This window comes from Anolis sagrei, chromosome 1, assembly GCF_037176765.1.
Source record: "Anolis sagrei isolate rAnoSag1 chromosome 1, rAnoSag1.mat, whole genome shotgun sequence".
NCBI classification, from domain to species: Eukaryota; Metazoa; Chordata; class Lepidosauria; order Squamata; family Dactyloidae; genus Anolis; species Anolis sagrei.
In genome coordinates, this window is record NC_090021.1 from 166,891,937 (window position 1) to 166,918,096 (window position 26,160).

Below are 26,160 nucleotides of genomic sequence, written 5' to 3' on the forward strand. Positions count from 1 at the left end.
CTGGTGGCATAATGGGAAACCCTTGCGCTGGCAGGACTGCTGAAAGGTCGGGAGTTTGAATTTGGGGAGTGGGGTGAGCTCCTGTCTGTCAGCTCTAGCTTCCCATGCAGGGACATTAGAGAAGCCTCCCACAGGATGGTAAAACATCTGGGCATCCCTTGGGCAATGTCCTTGCAGATGGCCAATTCTCTCACAGCTAAAGTGCCTTGCAGTTTCTCAAGTCGCTTCCGACGTAGAAGCCAGTACATAGATACCTCTCCTCCTCTATGGCATACCTACCAAATCAAGAGGTATCCAATCATCGGAGGGCCTTTCCCCTGGTATGATGTCAAGCCCTTCCATCAGCTGTACTCAAAGGTCGATATCAGAAGACTCCCTACCCAGAGAGAGACTGCCTCTGTGACTTTGGACATATATAAACAACTGAATATGTGGTCCTCCAGTGCCTGTTTTACAGAGATATTTGAACTAGACTCATGTCACCATTGCTGTATAAACACCCAGGGCACCCAGAACAATTGTATACCACCTTGTTGCTTTTAGATACTTAGATATTTAGTGTCACATCCTCTAGTCCTCTAAACCTGTGCCTGATTGTACCCCTCCTTCCTTAGGCTCCCTCATACTCTCTGAATGTGCCAACACCTTCCTCCAAATTCCCTTCCCTTTTCATTTCCTTCTAGCCTCTAAATAGTATTGTGTGTTTTAGCTTTTTATTATACCTCTATATTCTAGCTTATAGTCTAAATTCTAATGATTTTAATGGATAATGCTTTTATGAGACTGTACCCCACACTCCTTATGCTGGTCTATGACCAAAATAAAGATTTGTTTGTTGTTTTGCATCGCAGAAACCAAGTATTATTTTTGCATATTCCAATCCTTCATTTTTGCCTCAAAGTGAGTTTGTCAATTGGCACTTGTTAACTGTTGTCAAGTTGACTTTGGGTCCTTCCACACAGCACTATATCCCAGAATATCAAGGCAGATAATATCTGCTTTGAACTGGGTTATCTGTGTCCACACTGACATATATTTCAGTTCAAAGCAGAACATGTGGGATTTTATTCAGCTGTGTTGAAGGGGCCTCTGGCTTCTAGTAACCCATGAATGGGAGACTTCCAAGTCACCCATCATCAACAGCAGGCTTGGTGCTGTGGGCTTCCTTGATTGAGTGTAACCGTCTGTATGTAATGTGGATTTCCTCTTTCCACAGACTTCACCTTCACCAACAATTATTGCACCTTTGAGACTGAGAGAGTAGACTCAGTTTACAAAAAATTATGCTATGACCTTTCTCTAATTTTGTCTCTCAGGTGCTGCAATGTCCCTTTGCACTGTTTGCTCCAAATTGATTGTAGGTCACAGCGGAGAGTGGAACTTTGTTGAACCTACATCTTTGAATGCCAGTAACAACCATCACATCACATTTCATTTTTCTTTCCAATGTATTTAGTAAAATGAATGCATCTTTAGCTAAAAATGTTGGCTGCTCTGGATTATTATTATTCCAGCTGGCCCTGCATACACATGGACTCTGTATCCATGTCTTGAAAATATTCCTCCCCTCTCCTCAATGATTTTACCATTTTATATATGAGACAGAGACTTTACGACAGGCATGTAGCCGGGGGGGGGGGGGGGGGGGGGGGCTCGGGGGGCTTCAGCCCCCCCCCCCCCCCGAAATTCTCATGGTGGTTCGCGAAAAGGCCTTACTGGTGCATTATTTAAACTGTTATGTTTATTCATATCATGATCTGATCACCATACTCAATATATCCCATATGCATGCAGGTATTGGGGTAATGATACAAAAGGTTTGCTAGGCTAGACCCTCTTTCATTCAGATTCAGCCCCCCCCCGAAACTCAGCCCCCCCCGAAACCCCCCCTGAAATTTTTTTAGCCCCCCCCCCCGAAACGAAATCCTGGCTATGGGCCTGCTTTACGATGTATATTATGAGGCTTGACATCCATGATTTTTGGTACTGACAGGGGCTTCTGGACCTAAACTCCATTGAATACAAAGAATCAACAGTATTTGTTGCTGTTGGTACTCTGGACCCAAACTATATAGGTTTTTCAACATAATAACACTTTATACTTTGTCCCGAAATTAATTGTTAGCCAGTTGAACAGTTTTAATGTTGGTGTGATTGGTGTCACACTTAGATGTACCAATAACAAATCTGTCTCACATGTTTTGAACTAATTAAGTTTCAAAGCTTGTTGCAGAGGTAGCCCAATGCATACCACATTGCAGAAGTCTAGATCTGAAGAATCTGTACACTACATTATTCAATTCTCGAAATGGTATAGCTGGAATTACAGGTAGAACTGTTAACTATTACTTCTTGGTCAGGTCTTCTAGGCATGTTGGATTCAACTAAATCATTGAGACATGACCCACTCATTTTAGAGTTGTGTGCTTTACTGTCTCCATCAAGCATATGCAACTCAAATTTTAATTATTTCTGGATCTTACCTGGGATATTAGCTTCTGAATAAGGGTGTCACTGATATCTAATGACTCGTGCACAGTGCTGCACATGCAGAAGACTTCAAAAAAAACTAACATCTCGTAGATCAGGTGTTTGACAGAAAACTAAGTCATTGGGCCATGACCCACTTAAAGGCCAGAAATTTCAGAGTTATGTGGTATTTTGTCTCTCAGGTATATATCGCTCAAATCTTAGTTATATTTCAATGACGCTCAGGGTATTAGCTCCTTGAATTATCTTATTCATGGGGGAAGGGGAGTCTTCATAAAATATTGCAGGGGGAAGATTAGGTAAAATATTATTCTTGTTCTAATTATTTGTAAGGAGTTTTAAGGTGTAAATCACTATGCACTGGCGTACTTGGAAAACAAAGTGTTGTGAGTCAGCATTCTGTGTTCTGTGGGTCACGACACAAACTCTTCTATATGTAAAACAACATTCATAATGTAAGTTATAAAGAATATAAATTTATGATTTGTTTTAAATATGGCTTAAAACTGTTTAAAATAGGATTAAAACTAAAATGTATGCTAAACATATGTGTTAAATCAGGGGTCCACAAACTTTTTAAACAGAGGGCAAGGTCACAGTCCCTCAAACTGTTGGAGGGCCAGATTATAATTTGAAAAAAAAAATGAATGAATTCCCATGCACACGGCACATACCTTATTTGTAGTGCAAAAAAACACTTAAAACAATACAATAATTAAAATGAAGAACAATTTTATCAAATATAAACTTATTAGTATTTCAATGAGATAGGATTGTTGTTGTTGTTGTGTGCTTTCAAGTAGTTTCAGACTTAGGTTGACCCTGAGTGCGAGCTGGGTAAATTACCTTGGAGGGCTGTATCCGGGCCCCCGGGCCTTAGTTTGAGGACCCCTGTGTTAAATTGTTTGCCGTTTACACATAACATTTTGATTGCTTTAACTAAGAATCTCAAATTAGCATTTTTTTTTTACATTTACAAAAATACAAAAAAGTAACTTTTATAACAGTCTTAGTAAAATTTCCATCTTCGGATTGTCACACAAGCAAGTTAAGAATCTCTAATTTGTTGTGGTCTTGTACAGAAGCAACAGATGCCTCATCTCTCAGAACACAACTTTTTGCATTATTATTATTATTATTATTATTATTATTATTATTAGAAACACCACAAGATGAGTCCACAGCAGACACTCTGCTGGCTGTTGTATTGGATCACACGTCGGAGACTTTACCAAGTGTCTGGGACTGTGTGATGTATCGGCAAATAATGCGTACAGACCCCAGTAAGGTGGCCTTCTACAGCTGGCAGATGGCAATTTTGTCAGTGCCAATTTTGTTTAAGTGTAGGCCAAGATCTTTAGGCACTGCTCCCAGTGTGCCGATCGCCACTGGGACCACCTTGATTGGCTTGTACCAGAGTCTTTGCAACTCAATATTTAAATCCTCATATCGTGTCATCTTTTCCAGTTGTTTCTCTTCAATCCTGTTGGGATGGCAACATCAACAATCCATACTTTGTTTTTTATTTATTTATTTATTTATTTATTATTTGTTTATTATTATTATTATTATTATTATTATTTGTGGTATTTGTATACCATCCTTCTTAATCCTGAAGAGGACTCAGGGCAGTTCACAGTGTTAGCAACAACTCAATGCCATCCATAAAAAATTGTATAAAACATCAAAATTGACCCTCCCCTGATAAAACATTAAGCATTATTAAATACATCACATGAAATAACATCACATATCACAGACATAACTGTTGTCCGTAAATAACTGTTGCCCTGGGTCATTGCACTTTCAACTTTCACTTTAAAAATTCCTATGATGGGCCGAATGCTTGGTTCCAGAGCCAGGTCTTTAGCTGTCTCCTAAATATCAGGAGGGAGGTGGCCAACCTGATCTCACTCAGGAGAGAGTTTCACAGCTGTGGGACCACCACCGAGAAGGCCCTGTACCTTGTCCTCTCTGGAAGATCTTAATCTACGAACTGGTTCATAGAGGGAGATACATTCGGACAAGTAAGTTGAACTGGAGCTGTTTAAGACTTTATAGGCTAAAGCCAGGACTTTGAATCATGCTCGGTAGTTAATAGGCAGCCAGTGGAGTTGCTGCAACAGGGGGGTTGTATGCTCCCTGTGCTACACCCCAGTTAACAATATGGCTGCAGCGTGTTGGACTATTTACAGCTTCTGAACAGTCTTTGAAGGCAACTCCATGTAGAGTGTGTTGTAGTAGTCTAAACGGGATGTATCAAGAGTGTGAACTACTGTGGCCAAGTCAGACTTCCCAAGGTACAGGCACAGTTGGCGCACAAGTCTTAGCTGTGCAAATGCCGCCCTGGTCACCACTGACATCTGCATTTTTGTATCGGTTTTCATATTATACTTTGAATTAGAGTGACTCCAGAGTAAATACATCTGTGCTGTAATTACTCTGATAGGCAGGGGCTAGGTCTAGTTTTGCTTCTTTCCATTATTCTAAAATAAAGCACTTGTTCAGAAAAAAGGATTGGTTTCTTGTAGATTATATCATCAGAGATATATTGTAATTTAACAAGAGCAGCTGTCCTCATAGCTGCATAGTTGTAAACATTATCAGATGTGGGGTGATCGGTCCTAGGAATGTGTGTCGTTGGGCTAAAGTGGGTCAACCATGTCCATATTTGCCAAGGCTAATTGTGAAAAAGGGGTACAAATGACAAGAGTTAACAGAGGAAGCAGTTCTGGATTTTCAGTAACTTGAACGCAGTCCTTACCTTTCTCAAAGAGATACTCAGAAGGAGGTATTTCAAAGCTGCTTGTAGAAAAAGTTGTGCTTGGTAATTCGGGCACCATCAAAGCTGTTTCGGAGTTGCACAAAGCCTTTTCTGAACATGACAGGTTTGTTATCTCTCAAGTATCACATGAAGTATCACGGACACTTTGAAATAACTGTTTGTAGTGACAGAAGTAGAAGAGTAGAAGATATATGTATGTGTCTGTGCATGTTTTGAAATAATTGTGGTAAATATTTGAACTCCTGTAGAAATATGCTCTTGTCTTTTGCTGTGTTTATAATCAGAATTAGTTCAGTTTACCAGTGCATAGAAAAGAAGTTAAATGGTTTGTTCAAACACTGCAGGGCAGAGTGGGAAGGTTGCTTAGTTCTGTACAGAAACTTTGGAAAAAAGAACTGTTTGGCAGACAATACTGTACATGTGGGGAAGACTAGAATGATATGCTGCGAAAATGTTGGAAGCCGAAAGGTGTTTGAACCATAAATAACTTCGGACATTGCTTGACCTGGAATACCTTGTGGGTACTGAAGCACAGTGAGTGGTGCAGCCCGTATATACCACTCATTTTTAATGCAAAGTTACTTGTGCCATATTGATGTAAAGTGATAGGTTTAGTTCAGTACTTTGAATCTCTTGGGGCTAGTATTATTAGTTGAAAACATTTCACATTTAACTATTTATAGTTACTTTTGATACTTATTTATTTTGCCTTGTTCCAGTCTGGATATTTAAAGGAGACAGAAATACAAAATTCACATTGCATGGAAATTTTAAAAATACAATTAAACTATTGATAGTTACAAGGAAATATTAATAAAAAAACAATAAAAACAGAGCACAGCACATTAAAGACGCCTGAGCAGTCAGACCTGAAGAGACACAAGGGTAGTGGTTAAAAGTTAATTTATACTAGTATTATGGAGACCACATAATAACCCAAACTGGTGTCACATCATATCATGCCCTTTCTATTCTTGGCAGAAAGAATTTATTGTTAGATGATGCAAGCACCCTTTCCTAAATCAACATTTCTTCTAAACATTTGAATACTTTAAATAATTAAGTGTGGCAGAGTGGACGTAGTGTTAAAGGAAGCTGAATGAAGTTGTCAATGTATTTCATCATAAGAGTTTCAGCCATTTCTCTGATTGCCTCGGGCATGATGTTGTGTCAGCTCATCTTTTTTATGATGTTAATTGATTTTAATGTTTTTATTATTTGTTGTTATTGATGGTTTTTACTTTGTCTGTTTTATTTGTAATCCTTGGGCTTGCCCCTCTGTAAGCTGTCCCGAGTCCCTTCGGGAAGATGGAGTATAAAAATAAAAGTTGTTGTTGTTATTATTATTATTATTATTATCTTCTAAAGAAGCCAAATAGAGTATTTAACTTACAATATATTTTTCATAAAAGTGAAAATTGAATGTAAGATGGCAAAACAGTCATCCCAAGATACTGTACATACATTGAAAGCAACATGCATTGGGGGAAGATGGCCTCCTATAGTCATATATTAAAAATGTTAGAGGAAACAGCATTACTTGTACAATGTTTTTAAGATATTTCAAATGTCACCATCAACATCTATAAAGGCACCAGGCTAATTTTATCAAAATCCTAATAATTATGCTACCATTTAAGTAACAAATGGTTGAAGACTTAGGTTAGACTAACTCCTCTAAAAATGTTTACTGTTGAGATCATGAGTTTTTATTCTCTATGTTGGAGGAGCCAATCTGGCTTTTGGATAAATTTCTTAATCATATAACACCAGCTTGTAGCAGGTCTTGTGATAGTATCCCATTTTTCTAATTTCCAAAAACTCTGTGTTGGTCTCTTATTTAATTGATGTTTCAAATTGTGCATCTTTGTTTCTAACACCTGTTACTGTGGCCTGTTAAAAGTAATTTACACACTGCAAGGTGAGGAGCATTTTATCAGAAATAGAGATGAAAGCTAATCGTTTGTGTTATGCATTTATCCTATAATTAGTATTGTTAACAAATCATAATTGCTGCAAGTAAGGGGGAAAGGTTTGCAGTAGGGCTGTGTATCATCTGAGGCTGTAGTTAAGTCCGTATACAAGACTCTCAGGTCTGATATTATGTTACATTAATGTTGACTTAGAATGCTGAGGAAAGCATGTCACCCCAGAAGAAAAGGCCTGGCACATGTATATTACATTATATAATTTACTAAATGTTTTAGATAAAGAGATACTCCAGCACACAACCCTTAATTGAGAAAATAGTGTAAATCCAGGTTTGTGACACTTTAAAGACAATGGGACAAGCTTTGGTGATGCCAAGGATTGCAATCCTCCGGGAGAAGCCCAGAAGTTGATGGTTCCAATTTTCTCCATAGACATTTGCACTAAATGAATGGATGTTTTGGCAGGGATAAGCACATGCCTAACTCCAAATGTCAACTCCAAAGAGAGCAAATCATCTGAATCAAACCAATTTATCAAATCTGCTGTTTTCTGGTGGAACAGATACTTGGATTTACACCAAAATGTGCAGTTTAGGTTAGGGTTATCTAGGTTTGCTCACTGGTGAGGTAGCCAGTTGAGGTATTCAGCATATATCAAGCTATGTCCTTTCACAAGGTGTTACACAAATATTGAATGATGTTACTATTAAGTGTTGCACAGCAGTATTGCTGTCATAATTTCTTTGGCTTGTGCGTATTTGAATCCTCCAATTTGAAACAGATTTTAACTTTAATCAACACCTATTAAATTTAAACGTTATGTCAAGTTCATAATATGTGAATATGATGGCATGTATTTGTTTTAAAAAAATAATGTACTAACTAGACCTCTTTATCTCTTACTGTTGACAGAAGTCTCCTCAAGTGGTGATTAATGAGATTGTTATGTTTCATTTGCAGGATCCTTCTTATTGGGTGAATATTCACCATCTGGAGTACACAGATGGGGGAATCCTGGACCCAGATGACATCCTAGCAGATGTTGTAGAAGACAAAGATAAGGTGGATGGAGAATTAATCTTTATTTTTAACTAGAAATTGTCAGTTTGAATTAAGATCTGATTTGACTCTGCTGTAACCTTATATAACCTACTCTATGTAATGTTTATGTGATAGTGTAACACTGGGACAAAATATTCTAGATAATAGCAATACATAAAAATTGGCTGGCTTTTGTTGAGTAAGGACACTGGCTAAAACATAGCTGAGGCATACCCACTTTGTGTTAAGACAGCAACAACATCAACAACAAAATTTAGGGGCTTTTACAATTCTGACACAAGCTAATGACTAGTGAAAGTAGTTACTGGTTTAAGAGTGATATTTGTTAATTTGGCTTCAGATGTGTTTGAATATGCATTTTTTAACTATTGCCAGTGAAGATATTCACATACAAACATAAATGTAATTGATTTACAATTTGAAGTAACTAAGTCTACCATTTCAATAAGATTGGTGCATGGGATACGTTTTTCTATGGGTATAAGATCATATGAGACAGAAACACCACCAGAAAGGGCCAGTCAGAACATGCCTTCCTTCCCTTCCTCTTTTCTTGTCACATCCCATGAAAAGCCCTTTCTAAGGGCAAGGAAATCACCTTGAATGGGGATGGCTTTGATGAGGGAAACAGGAGAGAACTGCTGAAAAAGCAGGAGAGAAATGGTTGATTCAGCAACAACACAGTAAACTGTTTGATTAATCTTTGCAGTGTCTCAATATTTGTTTGGACAATGTTGTAATTTAGCAGTTATATTTGACAAAATGCAATTATTTTCATGTTACTTATTTTTTTTATGTTTGTTAGTGCTGAAACTTTAAAAAATAGTCATCATGATCTTGCTTGCTCCTTGGAATATATTGTTGCAGTCAACTGTGAATTGAAATGCATGCTAAAGAGAAGAAATATATTTTATGAAACTAGGGTCCTCTTGATAGATGTTAGGTAGAGGGTATCATCTGGAGCAATGTTTCTCAAACTGTACTCTTCCAGGTGTTTTGGATTTCAGCTCCCAGAAAGCCCAGCCAGTTTACCAGCTAGTAGGAATTGTGGGAGCTGAAGTCCAAAACATCTGAAGGACCACAGTTTGAAAAACTCTGATCTGGAGCAATTAAATTGAACAGGGGATGGTGCTTTGTGATCCCTATGTTGCATTTCTGTTTTGTTTTCTGGGAAAGGAAAAAGCAAAATTCTAAATTTTGAAATATATAGATAAATTAAAAGTACTCGAGCAACTTTGATAGTACAAATTGAGTAGCTCTTTTTCTGGGGCCAGATTTCTTTTGGGTCTTGAAACATTTGTATTTGCATAGACATAGATAATGAGATTTAGTTATCTTTCATTTACACTTTATACAAATAATCTCAAGGAAATTTTATACAATATTTCAAATAACCTTGTGCATGAAACAAAGTTTGTGTACATTAAGCCATCAGAAAGCAAAGGTGTCACTGTCTTAGCCACCCGTGTGGATAATTTCAGATTTTTTTTTTTAGTATTTTGGATTTTGTAATTCCAATTAAGGGCTGATCAACCTATAATTTTTTGATGTGCTGACAGAAATAAATTCCTGAAATAAATTAAAAGTAAGAGAGAAAAGAATGAGGCAATAGCTATTTCGTTTTTTCACTCTACCAAATAAAGTAAAAGATCTTTGTGTTTTTTGAAGTTGTGTTGGGCATTTCAAGCAATTTAGGAATCACAGGGCTGTCAAAAAGAGAAAACTTGAGATGTTTTTAGATGTAAGGCTAAAGCTTCTGTGTTTTTAAAAATAAAGACACATATCTGAATAATGTGCTGTTTCTAACTTCAGAAAATTACAGTATAATTAAAGGTGGCAAGCTGTACATGTTTACTGTGCCTTGTTGCTAATTAACTGTTGAGATTTTAGAGGAGGGCTGGCTAACAGCTGGTGGAGGTAACAGGAATGTGGAGGGCTTTGGAGGTGATGAGCAAAACAACAAAGTCTTGTGCATAATGAAACACTTTAAGTTTTCTGTCCTTTTGAGAAACCAACTATTCATGTAGCCCGCTTCTTTTAGGAGAATAGGAAAGATGTTTCATTAGAAAGAAGATTAATCATGTGGGTACTTGAATTTCCGTAGCTTCTCTCTTATATGTCTGTTGTTCTAGGTTGTATTAACCAAATATTTCTGCAACTAAATCTGTCTGCTGTATAGATCACATTTTTCTTATGTATAATTAAAAGAACTTTGCCTTATTGAACATTCTCATTTTTTAACCTTTTTACAGTGTTAACAAAAAAAAATGCCATAGATTGGATTGCCGTCCTTTATGTGCTGCTAGTTAAAAGTACCTTAACTTTTGTATCCTCATTGTTCCCTTCTATTTCTTTCACTGTTCTTCTGTCTGTGTACAATGGATGGGTCATGGGCTGCACATGACCTCTAAGGTGGTTTTTATAGCCCAAAGATATCTCAGAAGTCCTTCAGGCTTTGCCTTGAGAGATTGATTTTTTAAACTTAAAAAAATGACCTTGAAGAGCACTGGAAGCACCTTTTGGTTTTGTTTTGTTTATTAAAAATGTGGAATTTTCAAGCTGACATTCATCACAGTAAGTCCTGGAAACCTTCCAAAGTTGTCAACTTCTAATCTAGAATTTTTGGATCACAGGCAAAGGAAAGTGCCTTTTTCTATGCTAGTTCAATGTTGACGCATTCTTTTGAAGCTCCTACTTCCATACTTCTCTCTCATTTGAAGCGGTTGGCTTTTATTATATGAATAATCTTAGTAAACAGCACTATGATCCCCCAAAACGTTTCATAAAGTCACGTAGGTCACTCATAATTGAAGTCCTGCTTTATTTATTTATTTATTTATTTATTTATATTTATTTATTTATTTCCTATATTGATACCTCACTCTTCTCACCCTGAAGGGGACTTCCAAACATCTAGGCTTAGGTTTGGAAGTCCCTGGCTGAATCAGTGCACTATTAAGGACCTGGAAGTTTATTGGTGCATTATACTATTAATAGTTTGCTTAACCAGATCACCCTACAGTTACAGCAACTTCATTGGCAGTGTTAGGCAAACAAGCTTTGCTTAATATTGTGTCCTGATCCTTAATGTGTGGAAAAACTGAAACTCTCTTGGAGGAATGTTGTGCAGCTGTCAACATATGTGAAACACTATATAGAAAAGGAGTGCATTGTTCTGAAAGACTAGGAGGTTGCATTAATGCTTCAGGAGATCCTGTTCATCCCAATAAACTCTTTTTGCACCCAAAAGCCTTGCAAGGAACATGAGGGTGTGTTTTGGAGCCTTCCTGGGCCCTTAGGAGGCATATTTATGCATGCTTTTGTATCTCCACTGTTTTGAGGGGTTTTGTTTTGCAAAATTTGTTTTGAACTCAGATGGTGTTCAGTGTGGCCCCAGACATGATGGAAATAGCTTCCATACCCTCTAGAGATTGTGGGGAGGGGGCTTCTGTCACAAAAATGATGCTAGGAGCTAACATACAAACTGTAGGCAATATTTTGAGTCTTAAATATCTTCCCCCAGCCCCTTGACTTTGCCATAGTCAATTTTTAAATTTGAGAAAACATGGAAACATTGAGGCAAATATGGTTTTAATCCTTGTGTTTTATCCTCCCCTCAGACAAAGGACAGGTAGCCATATGAAGAATATAATGGGATGAACAGATCAATTGAAAGCATGACATTACATTAAAATTGTTCTTAGCCTTGATTCTAATTCATCTTGTCTTATTGAAGCTTGTGTGAAAGAAAGTTCAATGTGCAGGCCCTAGGACTGGTTAATGCATCTCTTTGTGAGGGGCGGGTTCCAGTTGCCTTTATAGAAGCAACTGTTAGACTGATTCTGAAAAATCACACCTTTGACCCAGAGATTTGTTATGCTTTCTTCTCAGTTACAGATACCCCCTTTTGTCTTATGTGATCTGTGTGACGGGTTCCATGAATCATCACCTGCCCCCAAATCCCAGCAATTACCCTTAATGAAAGATGCCAACTCCTTATACTAACTTTGGGATTGACCAATCATTGCAGAAGGCTTCCACCAGCTTGTCAAGGATACATAACTCACTCTTCAAAAAATCAGCACAGGTTGCCAGTTTTATCTACACAGTGTACCATGTTTGGCTTATAAGGACCAATACAATTTATTTCCATGTTATCAGAGATCCCATGTTCTCCTCTACCGTCCATCCTACTCTTTACTCTCTGTGGAGAGAGATGTCCTCATTGTATTTAAGTCCCATGAGGCTTTGAGTTGTTGAGTGAAAGCTTCTTTGTTGTGGCTCCATATGGAATGGTGATTCCATTGAAAATTGGTAGTTTGTAGTGTTTGGCGTTTCCTCCATTAATTGAAGACCTGTGTGTTTTCTCTGTCCCTTTCCTGTTCATTGTTATCATTGTTAATATTTGTGTGTTAAAGAACTGAAATACTTATCTCTGAGTATTCCTTGCCTAAGAAAACAGTATGAAATTATTGAGGTCATCATAAGTCAAAGACCATGTGCACACAAACATTGAATGGTTTTATGGATCATTGTGTTTTATCATAGAATCATAGAGTTGGAAGAGACCTCATGGGCCATCCAATTCAACCCCCTGCCAAGAAGCAGGAAAATTGCATTCAAAGCACCCCTGACAGATGGCCATCTAGCCTCTGTTTAAAAGCTTCCAAAGAAGGAGCCTCTACCACACTCCGGGGCAGAGAGTTCCACTGCTGAACGGCTCTCACAGTCAGGAAGTTCTTCCTCATGTTCAGATGGAATCTCCTTTCTTGTAGTTTGAAGCCATTGCTCTGCGTCCTAGTCTCCAGGGAAGCAGAAAACAAGTTCGCTCCTTCTATCCTTTGCTATTTTATTTGCTTTTTGTGAGCCATGCTGGTATTTTCTAAAATGAAAAGTGGCATGGGGTGTTGGAAATAAATAGCAAACATTTTGGAGGTTTGCATATAGCTGGTTAGGTGTGAGAGTTTTATATTTGGTTTCTTATGTTAAGATAAGAATATACTGGTAATTTTTATATATGTCTCTGAATTTGAAGAAGCACCCTTAAATGTATTTTGATATTTTTTCTACCAAGTTCACAGGGAATTTGGGGACAACTTGGTTTGATGGTCAAAGTTGTATAAAATAATTGGAAGCAATTTTTTGTCCTTTGCGAAAAAACTGGGTGATTGAAAATTAGCCATTATGCTGGTGTATTATTAATAAAGTATAATCAGAACTTGAATGAAATGACAAACAAAACATTCTGCACTTCAAATCCAGTAGACCTATATTAGTTAATCTGCTGTTCTCGTTTCATTTTACAAAACATGATTTTATTGCCTTTTTAAAATAAATCTGTCACATGCTAGAAATATTGAAATAATTTAACACATTTGATTTCATGCATACATTTTCTAAAATTAACTGCCTTTTTCACACTAATCTGTCTTGTCTCTAATTGGGTTGAAATGTGCGAAAAGGAGAGAGATTTGATAGGGAGCAATTTTTCAAACAGAAGCTTAGCTGCAGTCAACCATTATGTGTTACAGGAATGTTTTGGTCCAGAAGGGTGAGAGGAGGAGAAAGATTCCTGTACTAATAATCGGCATCAGCTTTTGTCTGTGATTCATATGAGTTAAATATAACATTTACATATTAATAACCTTTGGATGTTGAATGCTTATGTGTGTGTTTGAGTGAAGGTACTTCATTGGCTTCATGAAGAAGGCAATACTTGATGTTCTATAAACATAGTGGGATATTCTATTCTTTCTTTTGCCTGTGGCTCTATTTATTGTTTTTAGTCTATTATATTTTGAGACACAAGAACAAAAGTCCCATAGGATTTTTCTCCAGGTTGTTAGTCTGGTTCCCCTTCTACATATTGCCAGGAGAAACTGGTGAAGGGTTGCAAGTATTGTGTGATGACACCTTCCCAAAAGTTTTTTTTTTATCTTGAAGAATGTTATTTAGCACTAGTAATAATGGGAAGAATGTACAGTGAAAGATTCTGAAGTTTTTTGTGGTCTTAGAGCAGTGCATGAACCCGGGATCAGGGGATGAGATCCTACTAAGATCCTGTTTCTCATTTTCAAACATCAATCAGAATCCCTCATGCATGAAGATCTGTGGGGATATTTACGATTGGGGCTTTTGTGTGCATCTGTGCCCCTGTCCCCACATTAGCCTTATCATATGAGCATATCAATGTGTTAATAAGACTGCCGTTTGCTTGATCAGTTTGTATAAGCAGACTGAATTTTGGCCATGTCTGACTTTTAATTTTTTTTTACTTTAAATATTGTCACTTGCAATTTTTTTTGCTGCTGTAATTTGTCAGATCTGTTCCAACACCCAAAAGAATTCACTGATGGGTTTGAAGGGTGTATATATCTCATACATGCACACCAGCTTGGCTATATTGATTGCTCCAAATCTAGTTTTCCAAATTCACTCCAGCTAGTTGCAATTGCTGAGAAACACCTGTTCTTGTAACAAATTTTTGTGAGTTTCAAAGTGTAGCATGCAAAGGGGAAGAGATCTGATATTTCATCTTGCACCTTAATAATAAAACTACTTTATAAAAATGAGAGGTAAAGAGGCAAAGATCTGTGTAATCTTTGTTGTTCTCGCCCCTTGAGGCAGTGGGCTGCAAAACAGTGGTAATTTCCAGATGACAGAATTGCCTTCATTTCCTCTGAGCTGTTCTTTTCAATTTTACCTCCTACTGTTGCTGCTGAAAGTAAAAGGAGCAACCCTGTGGAAAGCACCTGTGCCGTATTCACTTTTTCTAAGAAGCAGTGGGTGGTGGAAGGAACATTGTTGGCAATTGTCCTCAGGCAGCAAACGAATCATAGGAGATGCAGTTTAGTGCCGATAAAACACCTGGGTTGCCTTGTCAACTGCTATGATAAACACGTCTCTGGGAGCCATAAAACGGGGTTGGAATTTTGTTTTTTAGAAGGTTGGAGAAAAACCTGAGTGGTGCTCACTGTGTAAGACCTGTGACATGGGGTGACACGGTTTACCAATGATGTAGAACAGTGCTACAGTCATGCAGCTATTTAGGGCTATAAAGGATGCATGAAGGGCACTCATTTTGCACTACATCGGGGTCCAGAGTGGTCTTCTGTTTGTAATTTATTTGAAGCATTGCTTTGGGAAATATATTGGGAACTGTGGATGTGAAGATAATGTCAATATCTCTGTGCAGAAGCACTGGCAATAACTTTTTTTAACAGATCAAGTGGAAATGCATGGAGAGATGAAGGAGGCTGCTTTTGCAAGAGTTCGGCACTTTATTTCCACAGCTCTCTAGGTAGTATCTGTAGGTGTTTATTCTCCCCATCACCCACACAAATAGTGCAGAAATAATGTGTGACATTTATATCTAATCTTTTCTTTATTGCTGTGGACAAGTGTTTTGGGGCTTATCTGCAAAAGGGAACAGTGCAAAATTACAGATAGGCTGCCACTAAGATTACAGTATTGTAATTGGACAGCACATATATCATATCTTTCTTTTGGTTTCTGAGCTTCTTTGTTTCTTGTTTGGTTTAGCGACAAGAAAAAAAGAAGAAGAGGTAAGTTGTTAATTCTAATGGCTTGCCAAGGTCCAGAAGCTGTTACATGCTTTTTAATAATGTAATCTCTGTGGATTGATTTTGAAAGTACACGCTAAACAGCAAGGCTAAACCACTTCAGTTTAATGGTGGTCTTTTTACATGAAGTGTGTGTTTGGTTTCCTGGAACCCCCATGCATACCACAATCTATGGATGCTCAAGTTCCATTATTTTCTATGGCACAGTAAAATGACATTTCTTTTATAAAATGGCAAACAACCCAAACAAGTGACAGAGAGAACCTCCGGATTTTGAAATGGCTGGAGGCTACAACTGTGTACATCTACATAACGGTGTAGTGCTTAGCATGCAGTAAAATCATAGTAGGGCTCTGTGTGTTGGGGTGTGTGTTTGTATGAGAGTTGACTGAAATCATGGATGAAGAACTCATGGAAGTCTGATTATATTTTAAATTATTTTTTTCTTATGGAAATAATCATAGCCTAAATCTGCTAGTTTGAACTAGATTTATACCTATAGAATCAGTTGATTGACCATTGCTTCATGGTCAATCAACCTCTCAACTCCAGGGATTCTTGGATGAAAATGATTATCTTGACCCATTGCAGTCTGGTTTTAGGCCTGGTCACGAAATTGAGACAGCTTTGGTTGCCTTGGTGGATGACCTCCTCAGAGAACTAGATGGGGAGTGTGTCGCTGCTATTTCTCCTGGACATCTTAGTGGGTTTTGATACCATCAACCATGGTATCCTTCTTGGTTGGTATCCTTCATGGTAACCTTCTGCAGAATGGGTGTAGTGGTACCACGTTGCAGAAGCTCTGCTGCTTCCTGGAAGATCGAACACAGATGGTGATTCTGGGGGACACCTGCTCAGATCTCTGGTCTGTAGGGGGGTCCCGCAAGGTTCCAGTCTTTTCCCCATGCTTTGCAATATCTACATAAAACTCTGGAGTAAGGTCATCCGGAGTTTTGGAGTTAGGTGTCATCTCTATGCAGATGACACACAACTCTGCTACTCTTTTCACACTTCAATCCAAGGAAGCTCCCTGGATCCTGGACCAATATCTGGCAACTGTAATGGACTGGATGAGGGCCAACAAACTGAGACTTAATCCAGACATGACAGAGGTCCTCCTGGTCAGTTGCGAGGCAAAGTTTGTCCCTCCTCCACTCTATTTCACCACAGTCAAATAATTTTCTTCAGTTTTTACTATTTGTGTATAGGAACACACAGTAGGTATACCATTTTAAATGTGCACCATGTGCTTTCTATAATTATTTTAAGAATCAACATTTTAAAGTATTTTTAATGAGAATTGTTGAATGTTCTATTAACTGGTTGATGCTTATTGGTATGTTTTTATGATGTCGGTTGCTCGGTGTTACTGTTCTAATTATTGAAATGCAATGTATTTTAATTGTCTAATTTCTTCTGTTTTTGTTGGGCTTGGTCCCCATGTAAGCCACCCCGAGTCCCTTCAAGGGGGTGGGTGTGGGATAGAAGAATAAAGTTGTTGTTGTTGTTGGTGGTGTTGTTGTTAACTTTAGCTATGTTTTATATGAACTATTTTGTTTTAACTAGTAGTGGAAGATTCTTTGAGCCTCATTTTAGGAGAAAGGCAGTATATAAATCTAATAGATAAATCAAATAAATTATATTTATGTATATACACAATAAAACAGGTCATTAAACTTGACTCTTTATTGTTTGTATGTCATTAGTAACTGTATGTGCAATAGGCTCTCTACTTTCATGGTAGTTAAGGGTATGAAAGTGGAAAGTCCACATATTAAACACAAACTTATTTTTTTGAGAGAACACTTATTTAGGAATCTCTAGATTTTCCAGCATAACTTTATGCTCATCTTCAGCTGGATGCTAGCCAGCTGGAGGACCTAGAGCAGGGGGTTCTCAAACTTTTTGAACAGAGGGCCAGGTCACAGTCCCTCAAACTGTTGGAGGGCCGGATTATAATTTGAAAAAAACATGAATGAATTTCTATGCACACTGCACATACCTTATTTGTAGTGCAAAAACATTTTAAAACAATACTATAATTAAAATGAAGAACAATTTTAATAAATATAAACTTATTAGTATTTCAATGGTAAGTGTGGGCCTGCTTTTGGCTGATGAGATAGAATTGTTGTTGTTGTTGTTGTGTACTTTCAAGTTATTTCAGACTTAGGTTGACCCTGAGTGAGGGCTGGGTAAATGACCTTGGAGGGCCATAGCCGGCCCCCGGGCCTTAGTTTGAAGACCACCTAGAGAGTTGTAGAAAGAACAAATCTGAATAATCAAATCCACAAAAGTTAAACCCACAAACATGGTGGGACAACTGTATCTATGATGTACTGTTTCTCTTCGTTATAGAAGTAACTTAGGAATTAGTAGCAGAGGGTGGATGTGTCATTTGCACTCTGTGTAACAAGACTTCAGTCACAGGTTCAAGGGATGCTGTGGGGAATTTTCACATCCCTTCAGTCAAGATGGTAATTTCTTGGTATCAGAAAGAATCTGTGTGAGCACGCTGCCCTTGCAAGTTCAGTTAGGGATTGCTGGGCAAGTTCACAGCTGAAGCAAAGAAAGTTAGAATTGGGAGAAGGATAATGAGATGGTGCTATAAAACCCTCTCTCCAGTATAACCACAGCCATGACAACACCTCCTTCTCCATTCTGTTATAGCTTTTCCCTCTCACTGTGCTCCCTTCATCATTAATGGTACCACCTGTTGGACGTTTCCCCTTCTTCCCAGCAGCTGGAACAAATCTTTACAACCTATTGATTTTTGTAGTGTTATCATCTCTGCAGCAAATTGTTAGAAACTAATGTAGAAAAACATATACTATTCACCATTTTAAAAAGTGCATCTAAATTACAATTCTCTTAAACAGCATGGGGCATTTGTTAAGGCTTAAAAAATCTCTGATTGTGAGAAGGAAACAAATGTAAGAAATGCTTAATTATATAAATTGCCTTTGTTCAACCAAATGCTAATGCAAGGTATAAATATAGATAATTGCCAAAGGTCTTTCTAAAGATCAACAAAGTATACATGTTTTTTTAAACTGATTTAATACAATTTCTTAAATTGTTGTTAAATCACTGATAATTTTTATTTTGTGTTTGTCATGATTTCTTAAGGCTTCTCTCGCTGAGCAACTTTCTGTTTTTTATTTTTACTAAGTTTGATCTCTCTCTTTAGCTCTGTCTCACACATGCACAGGCATGTATTTAGTGTATATCCACATTTGTAAGTTTAGAATTTTTCATCAAAAAATTAACCCCTGAAAATTGGATCAGTGTAAGTATTGTACCTTATATTGATCAATGTAAGTATTGAACCTTTACTCATATGAAAAAGTAGTCATCCACTTCTTTAAGTAAGAGCAGTAAAAGGCGAGAAACATAGTCCTAGGAGAATTGAAAAGAAGCAGCCCCCAGCTTAGTGCTACTTCTGGCCTTTTTTAATATCTTGGCTGGAAAATGATGGTGGCCAGGCATACCCGGCCTCTTAAGGCAGCACTTGTGCTTTTCCCTCTCCATTGAATGACCCTTATCTCATCAGTGGAGCATGTCAAAATACATAATATTGGCTCCAAAAGTTGTCCTTGATTTATACATGAAGTTGAAGTGGGCAGTATGTGGCAAAAAGCTATGTGGGGTTCAGTGCTATGGAATCATGGTGAGACTCCAGCACTCTTTGGCACAGAAGGCTAGATTTCATAAAACTACAGCTCCCATGATTCCATTGAGCCAAGACAGTTAAAATGGTGTCTAACTGCATTAATTCTACCATGTAGATGCACCCAAAGTCATCTGTTCATTTTTTAAAAACATTGCACAGTTTTGACCTGACATTAACATATCCAAAATTGTATCAGAAAATTGTGGGTTTTTGTTTATTAGAGTTGTAGGATTTTTCTCAAAGCCCCCATTATTCCCAAACAGCCGTGGGTGCTTTTTGTACAACATTTTTGTTTTCTCCACAAAAATATCTTCAAATCAAAGTCTTAAACAAAATCTGTTTAGAGACGAACATTTATAAACTTAGTTACAAGTTGATGAACTGTAGGAAATATCACAATTCTTCAATTTTTACACTTGTTGAGAAGCAGGTTAGAATAAAAAAACCCAAAGAAACCACACCTGTTATAATCAAAAGAAGAAGGCTAATACACATTTAGAACTTGGTCTCTCCATTGCCAAGCAGACACAGCAAGCAGTCATTTTAAAAAAGAGCAAGCAGAGAGGGAAGAAGAATCCAAGATTCACTGGTGAAATCACGTCGTTCTGCAAGATGTCTAATCCATCTGATTTCCTGGCTGCCACCATTGGGACTTCCTGCTTTTTGCTTGATTTTTATCATTTTCATGGATGTCTAAACACTGAAGATTTGACTACTGTCATAACTGTGATGTGGGTTTTCTGGAAAAAGCTAATGTTTTCTGGAAAATGTCCAAATGCAATAAATAATTTTATCTAATTTAGCTTATTTGGTTTATATTCAAATACAAAGAGACATGTGTGAAGACATTGTTTTATTGGAATATTTGTAATGTAAAGAGAATAGCAGAGACTTCACTTAACAAAAATAGCTATCCTTGAACAAATAATAATAATAATGATAACAACAACAACAACAACAACAACAACTTTATAGACCATCCTCTCTCCCTGAGGAGAGTCAGATCAGAGCTGTTTACATACAAAAAGGCAAACATTCAATGCTATAAACCATTTTGTTTAGTTTGGCAAAAGAGAGCTGAACCTCTTGTACAGCTCTCTTTTTGCAGGAAAGTTAAATTGTAGTGCAGAGCTTTCCAAACTGTGTCGTGATATGTTAGTGTGTCAGCTTATGTGTATAGGTGTGTTGCATGAATATAAGGAGAAATTACAAAATCCCTCTGGTTTGCTAGTAAAACTGAAATACTATGTTGAAAAATGATGCATATCTAAAAAGTGTGCCCTAACATGAAATGGTTGAAAAGCTCTAATGTGTTCAGCTTTACTCTTTCACTAAATAGTTTTATTTCAAGTTGAGAAAAAAACTGATTCAGTTGAATATATTATTTTACTGCAGGATTAATGTGAATATGTGGGCACTGGAAACTTTTATCGTATTTTGCCTACTTGTACTGACAGAGTCAAGAGACTTTGTCAGTAATGACGAGCATAGCTGGGCATTCATTTGTTAGTCTGTTCCTTAGGAGTTTTGAATGCTTGCCTTTGTAGAAAAATCACTACAAGTGCACAGTTGTAAAGATTGCAAACTGCTTTGGCTCCCAGTCCTGGGGAAAAGTGGGCTTAAAATACAATAAAATAATTGTGGAAATTTGCCATGCTTCACTGACAATGTAGTTTTAATCATGCATACGGGTTCAGAAGCCTTGAGCATGCTTAGAGAGCTTTGTAGCAGAAGTCGGTCAATTGAATGAAAGATGAACATGCGAAAGACGAAGGTACTCCGAAACAACTTCAGAGATAGTACTATAATGACAGTAGATGGCTTCAACCTCAAAAATGTAGTATAATATGTCTACCTTGGAAGGCTGTGAACATCATGGAATGAACTGATGCCTGAGTTGAACTGATGCAGGAAAGCAGGATGGGCCACTTACAATTCTATTAAAGCCTCTGTGGACTCAACCAGAAGTACATCTCAGTTGTTTGACTTGACTGTGCTACCTGCCTTGTGCTATGGTGCAGAGATATGGACAATGACTAAACCTCTCTCAGAACATCTACAGGTCACACATGCCTCCCTTGAAAGACAGATCATTGGGATATCTTTCCGAGTGCAGAGAGAACACGAACTACACAATGAAGATGTTCAAAAAATAGTAAAAGTGAAAGATCCTCTATGCCACATTGCTCAACTCAAACATTGCTTGGTAGGCCACGTGATGTGCAGAACAGATGAGCACTGGCATAATGCCACGGCACCATGGTACCTGCAAGGATGGATGACACCCCTTTGTCATCTTCCCACCTGATGGTCTGATTCATTCCATATGGTATATGATGTGAGAGATGAACATGGTTGTACGATGGTATAGTGGTCAACTAGTGCTTGAAATAGATATGAATGGAGGCAATTTGAGGAGATGTGATCTGTTCGAAAGCTGAGGAATAGATTGTCTATGTGAATTTTTTCCATTGAACTATACAGCACTGCCATTTTTTTCATTACGAGCTACTTTATTCTTTTAGACATACGTTTATTTTGTGATTTCCTGAGGGAGTTTCCCAACATAGACTAGTTTCTTTCACATGTTGTAGTAAGACACAGAGACTGTGCTGTGGAAAAGTTATGCAAGAGATCTTCTTGCACTCGAGGAACAGGCTTGGCAATCTCCCAGGCTGCATTTATTGACAAAATACCTGAAGGTGATCTGTATTCTGCAACATTTGAAAATTCCTGCCCTTCTTAGAATTCCTGCCTTCTAAGGATCCAGAACATCCTTTGCAATCCGCAGATCTAAATGTGCGTATAAACTTAACTTACCTGGTCTGTGGAAACTGATTCTCTGGGCTCTTTTCTTGATAAAAAAAGGTTTATTTTACATGATTGGAAACTTAAATGAGCACTTTGTCTTTTTCAGTGGATTGGAGACACCACAATTCTATTAACATTTCAGGGTGTGGCACTGGAATGTTAGTTTATTATTAGTGTTTAGTCATCATTTGTTGATGTATATACATCATTTTCACTGTTGTATTTTATTTTTGATGGCATCTTTTTTAAAAAAAGGAGAATGTGTATACACACACACACACACACATTTTTCTCTCTCTTACACACACACACACATCAAAATGCCTAACTATTCTTAGAAATTATTATGGGGATTAAAGGCGAGGTAGCAACATTTGGACACATTGCCTTAAGCATTTTTTTCCAGCTAAGGTATTTACAACATAAAATATTTTGGATTTCACTCAAAAACCGCTCTTTATGTTTTATATTCTCTCCCTCATCTTATCCTGAATCTGGATTTGTTGTTGCACTCTAGCCTTTAAATCAAATCATTTTTTTCAAGTTTTCAAAACAGCAGTGAGAGACAGACAAGACTGGTCAGGACATGTGAGGCAAGCCTGTATAAGACTTGTGTTAATTCTAAAGAAACAGGGACATCTTATGAAGGGTTCTGATTCCTCTGAGATCTCAAATATTATAGAATACCCAAATTCATTGAAATCACACAATGGCAGACTAGCAGCTGTAGCAGGGCAAAGAGTTTTACTGTATGTTCCAACATTTTGTGTCATTTGAGGGCAGTATATTTGACTGATACTTTCAAATATAGGCAGTCCTCGAGTTACAAACATCCCACTTAACAAATGACTCATTGTTAAGAGCGGGGGTGAGACAACAGAAATCTACCCATCAGAAGGGAAATTGACTCCTGGAAGAGTTATCATGAAGAAAAGGTATCTCCACTGAAACTTTATCACCAATTCTTGTTTCCACACAACAAGCCAATTTTTTCAAAAGTCAATGATCACAGAGACAGATAATGAGGTGAAATCTCTGAACAGGAGCACAGACAGAAAAGCAAACACCACAGAGGTGTTAATCCTTCCCTTTGCTATTCAAAGCATATCTATCTATCTCTGGAGTTACATTTAGAAAATGTACGCGTTCTGACTTACATACAAATTCAGCTTAAGAACAAACCTACAGAACCTACCTTGTTCATAACTTGGGGACTGCCTGTAATGCTATCAAGAAATAATGACAGGTCATAAAAACAATGTAATATGAAACTGCCTTACATTGAATAAACCATCTCATTTTGCACTGCATAAAAAGGTAAAGGTAAAGGTTGTCCCCTGACATTAAGTACAGTCAAGTCTGACTCTGGGGTGTGGCGCTCATCTCAATTTCTAAGCCGAAGAGCCACCTCCAAGGTCATGTGGCCGGCATGACTGCATGGAGGGCCGTTACCTTCCAGTCGGAGCGGTACCTGTTGATCTACTCACATTTGCATGTTTTCGAACTGCTGGGTTGGCAGAATCTAGGGCTGACAGCGGAAGCTCACGCCACTCCCCCGAATCGAACCTGCGACCTTTCGGTCAACAAGCTCAGCAACTCAGCGCTTTAACCCACTGCGCCACCGGGGGCACTGCATAAGCCCCACTTTTACAGTTGAGGAGAGCCTGGACACAGCACACATCCTCCCTGGCTGAAGTATTGTGATTCAGACAATGGGTTGATAATGGGGCTTATGTGTCCTGAACATGTAGTAAGCCATTATTTAGTCTTTTTTTGGAAAATGCCTGGTCCCTACAGAATCTTCCCCATTCTAATTTATAGGATAAACTGTAGATGTCATTGGGGGTAAAAATGGCCTTACTTCAAATTGCATACGTCTCAGATGTTGTTGGGAAAGTGGCATGGTTGCAGGCAATAATATGGTACTTCATGTTGTATTGGATATCTTGAAGTGTGTTCCTCCAAATTTGGGCCTCTCAATACTTCCTGTAACAACAAAGCAGTTCTCTATGCTGCAGAATCGCTTACTTAATTTCTTGCATTAAAAATGAGGTCTCAGACTACAATGATTAATTAGACTATCACAATGTGGTTAATTATGACATAGACTGTATACTTTTCAAACTGTAATTAGCCCTTCATGAATAACTATAGGAAAGTAAGCTAATAAACATCCTTGCTTAATTCTATGTAACTTATAATAAATTCAGGATAAAAGATTCATTCTATAGTCATTTGAAGCCGTCTTAAAATAATGAAAAGCTATTATAAAAATTTAATTTCTGGCTCATTTAGTGTTTGTACTTTAAGGTGCTAAATTGAGATTGTTCTGTTTGGTATTGCTTTGGTTCTAAAAGCCTACCCTTTTTCATTTTGTTAGACAAGGCCTGTGGGACTGTTTGTTCCACACTGGTGAGTCATTTATCAACTCTTACACTGGTGAAGTGAGAGTTTTACTCTTAGGTGGAGATAACTCAAAGTCCAGCATTCAAACCTGCTTTGAATACCAATAATAACTCATTAATGCGTGGGCAACCTAGGCTGTCCTTGTACATCTATTAATAAAGGGGCTTTACCTCCTAAGTCACAATAACCAGCTCTTGCTTATTGCAGACTAGGTGTCAGAACCTCTTGGTCAGTTATTGGCTTTCCAGTTTGGCTGAAACAAGACTACTTTGAAATTATTGAGTGAGCATAATTTATTGTTTTATAGGTTTTATTATTTATGTATTTATTTTGAACATTTGTATCCCATCCTTCTCAACCTCTGAAGGGAGCCTTAGAGCAGGTTACAACTGGCAATCATTAGATGCCAACAAATAATCGCAATACAAACAATTAACATTAAATAAGACAATAAGATTATAAAATAAATTAAAATATTGTCCATTAAAATATTAAAATGCAACCAAGCCTAAGCCTGCAAATGCAAATTATTTTCAAAGTTCCAATCCAAGATCTATTCATTGACAATTCTCATGAGTCATTGCATTTGGTGCTCGATCAGTTCCTGAATGCTTGGTCCCAAAGCCAAGATTTAAGCTAAAAGGGAGGAGAGAGGGAGTCACCCTGATTTCACTAGGGAGTGTGTTCTTTAGATCCATAAGATCCAGATTTTCAATTTCCAGTAATCATGGATCATCATGCCTCATATAAGGAAAAGACAGTGATGTGGGCACATGGATATGACACTGTATTTTGACGTCAACAAAAAAAAATCTTCTTTAAACTAGAGATGTCAAGAAAAAGGGGTAAGTACCATATTTCATCACAGAATACACGTATCTCCCCTTTTGAAGTCCCAGTTTTGGTCTTTCAAGTATTCATCGTATAGTGGCACCTCCTGCCCACACACCTGCCCATTGGAGCAGCCTCTGTAGCTCTGAGGGGCAGGCACACATGCAGATGAAGGTACAATAACTGATAAGGTTCCTTGCTCTTCCCACAGATGTCTGCTAGTGAGAGTGAGAGGTCTAGATCAGCTGGTGGCAGCTGAGGCAAACCTTTCAGCTCTCCGTGGTAGGCATGTGGGTGGGTGAAGGCTCACCTGCTGCCCATGCCTGCCAGGGAGTTCATTCCCCTCCCCTCCCACCTCATGCACCTCTCTTCACTCCATTGCATGCCCTTCCCAAGCTCCAGAGGGTTGCTTTGCCTATGCAGCCTTGGCAAGGCAACCCTCTAGATCTCAAAGGGGAAAGGTACATGGGCAGGTAAGCCTTAACTCATCTGTTCTTCTGCCAGCTGAGGGAGGCCTCATAGCTTTCACCAGCAGGTACATGTTTTAGAGCTATGGGGTTTCCCCTCAGCTGGCTGTTGAGGGAAGCC

The 26,160-nt window shown here is 38.0% G+C and overlaps 1 protein-coding gene across 1 annotated transcript in view; it reads left to right on the plus strand.

Moving 5' to 3' along the window:
• The window catches only part of PARD3B (par-3 family cell polarity regulator beta), a 656,620-nt gene that overhangs the window by 40,836 nt on the left and 589,624 nt on the right, over positions 1 to 26,160 (plus strand). The window contains exon 2 of the mRNA XM_060782892.2: positions 8,167 to 8,268. Within this exon, the coding sequence (XP_060638875.2) occupies positions 8,167 to 8,268 (102 nt within the window). The remainder of the gene's footprint in view (positions 1 to 8,166; positions 8,269 to 26,160) is intronic.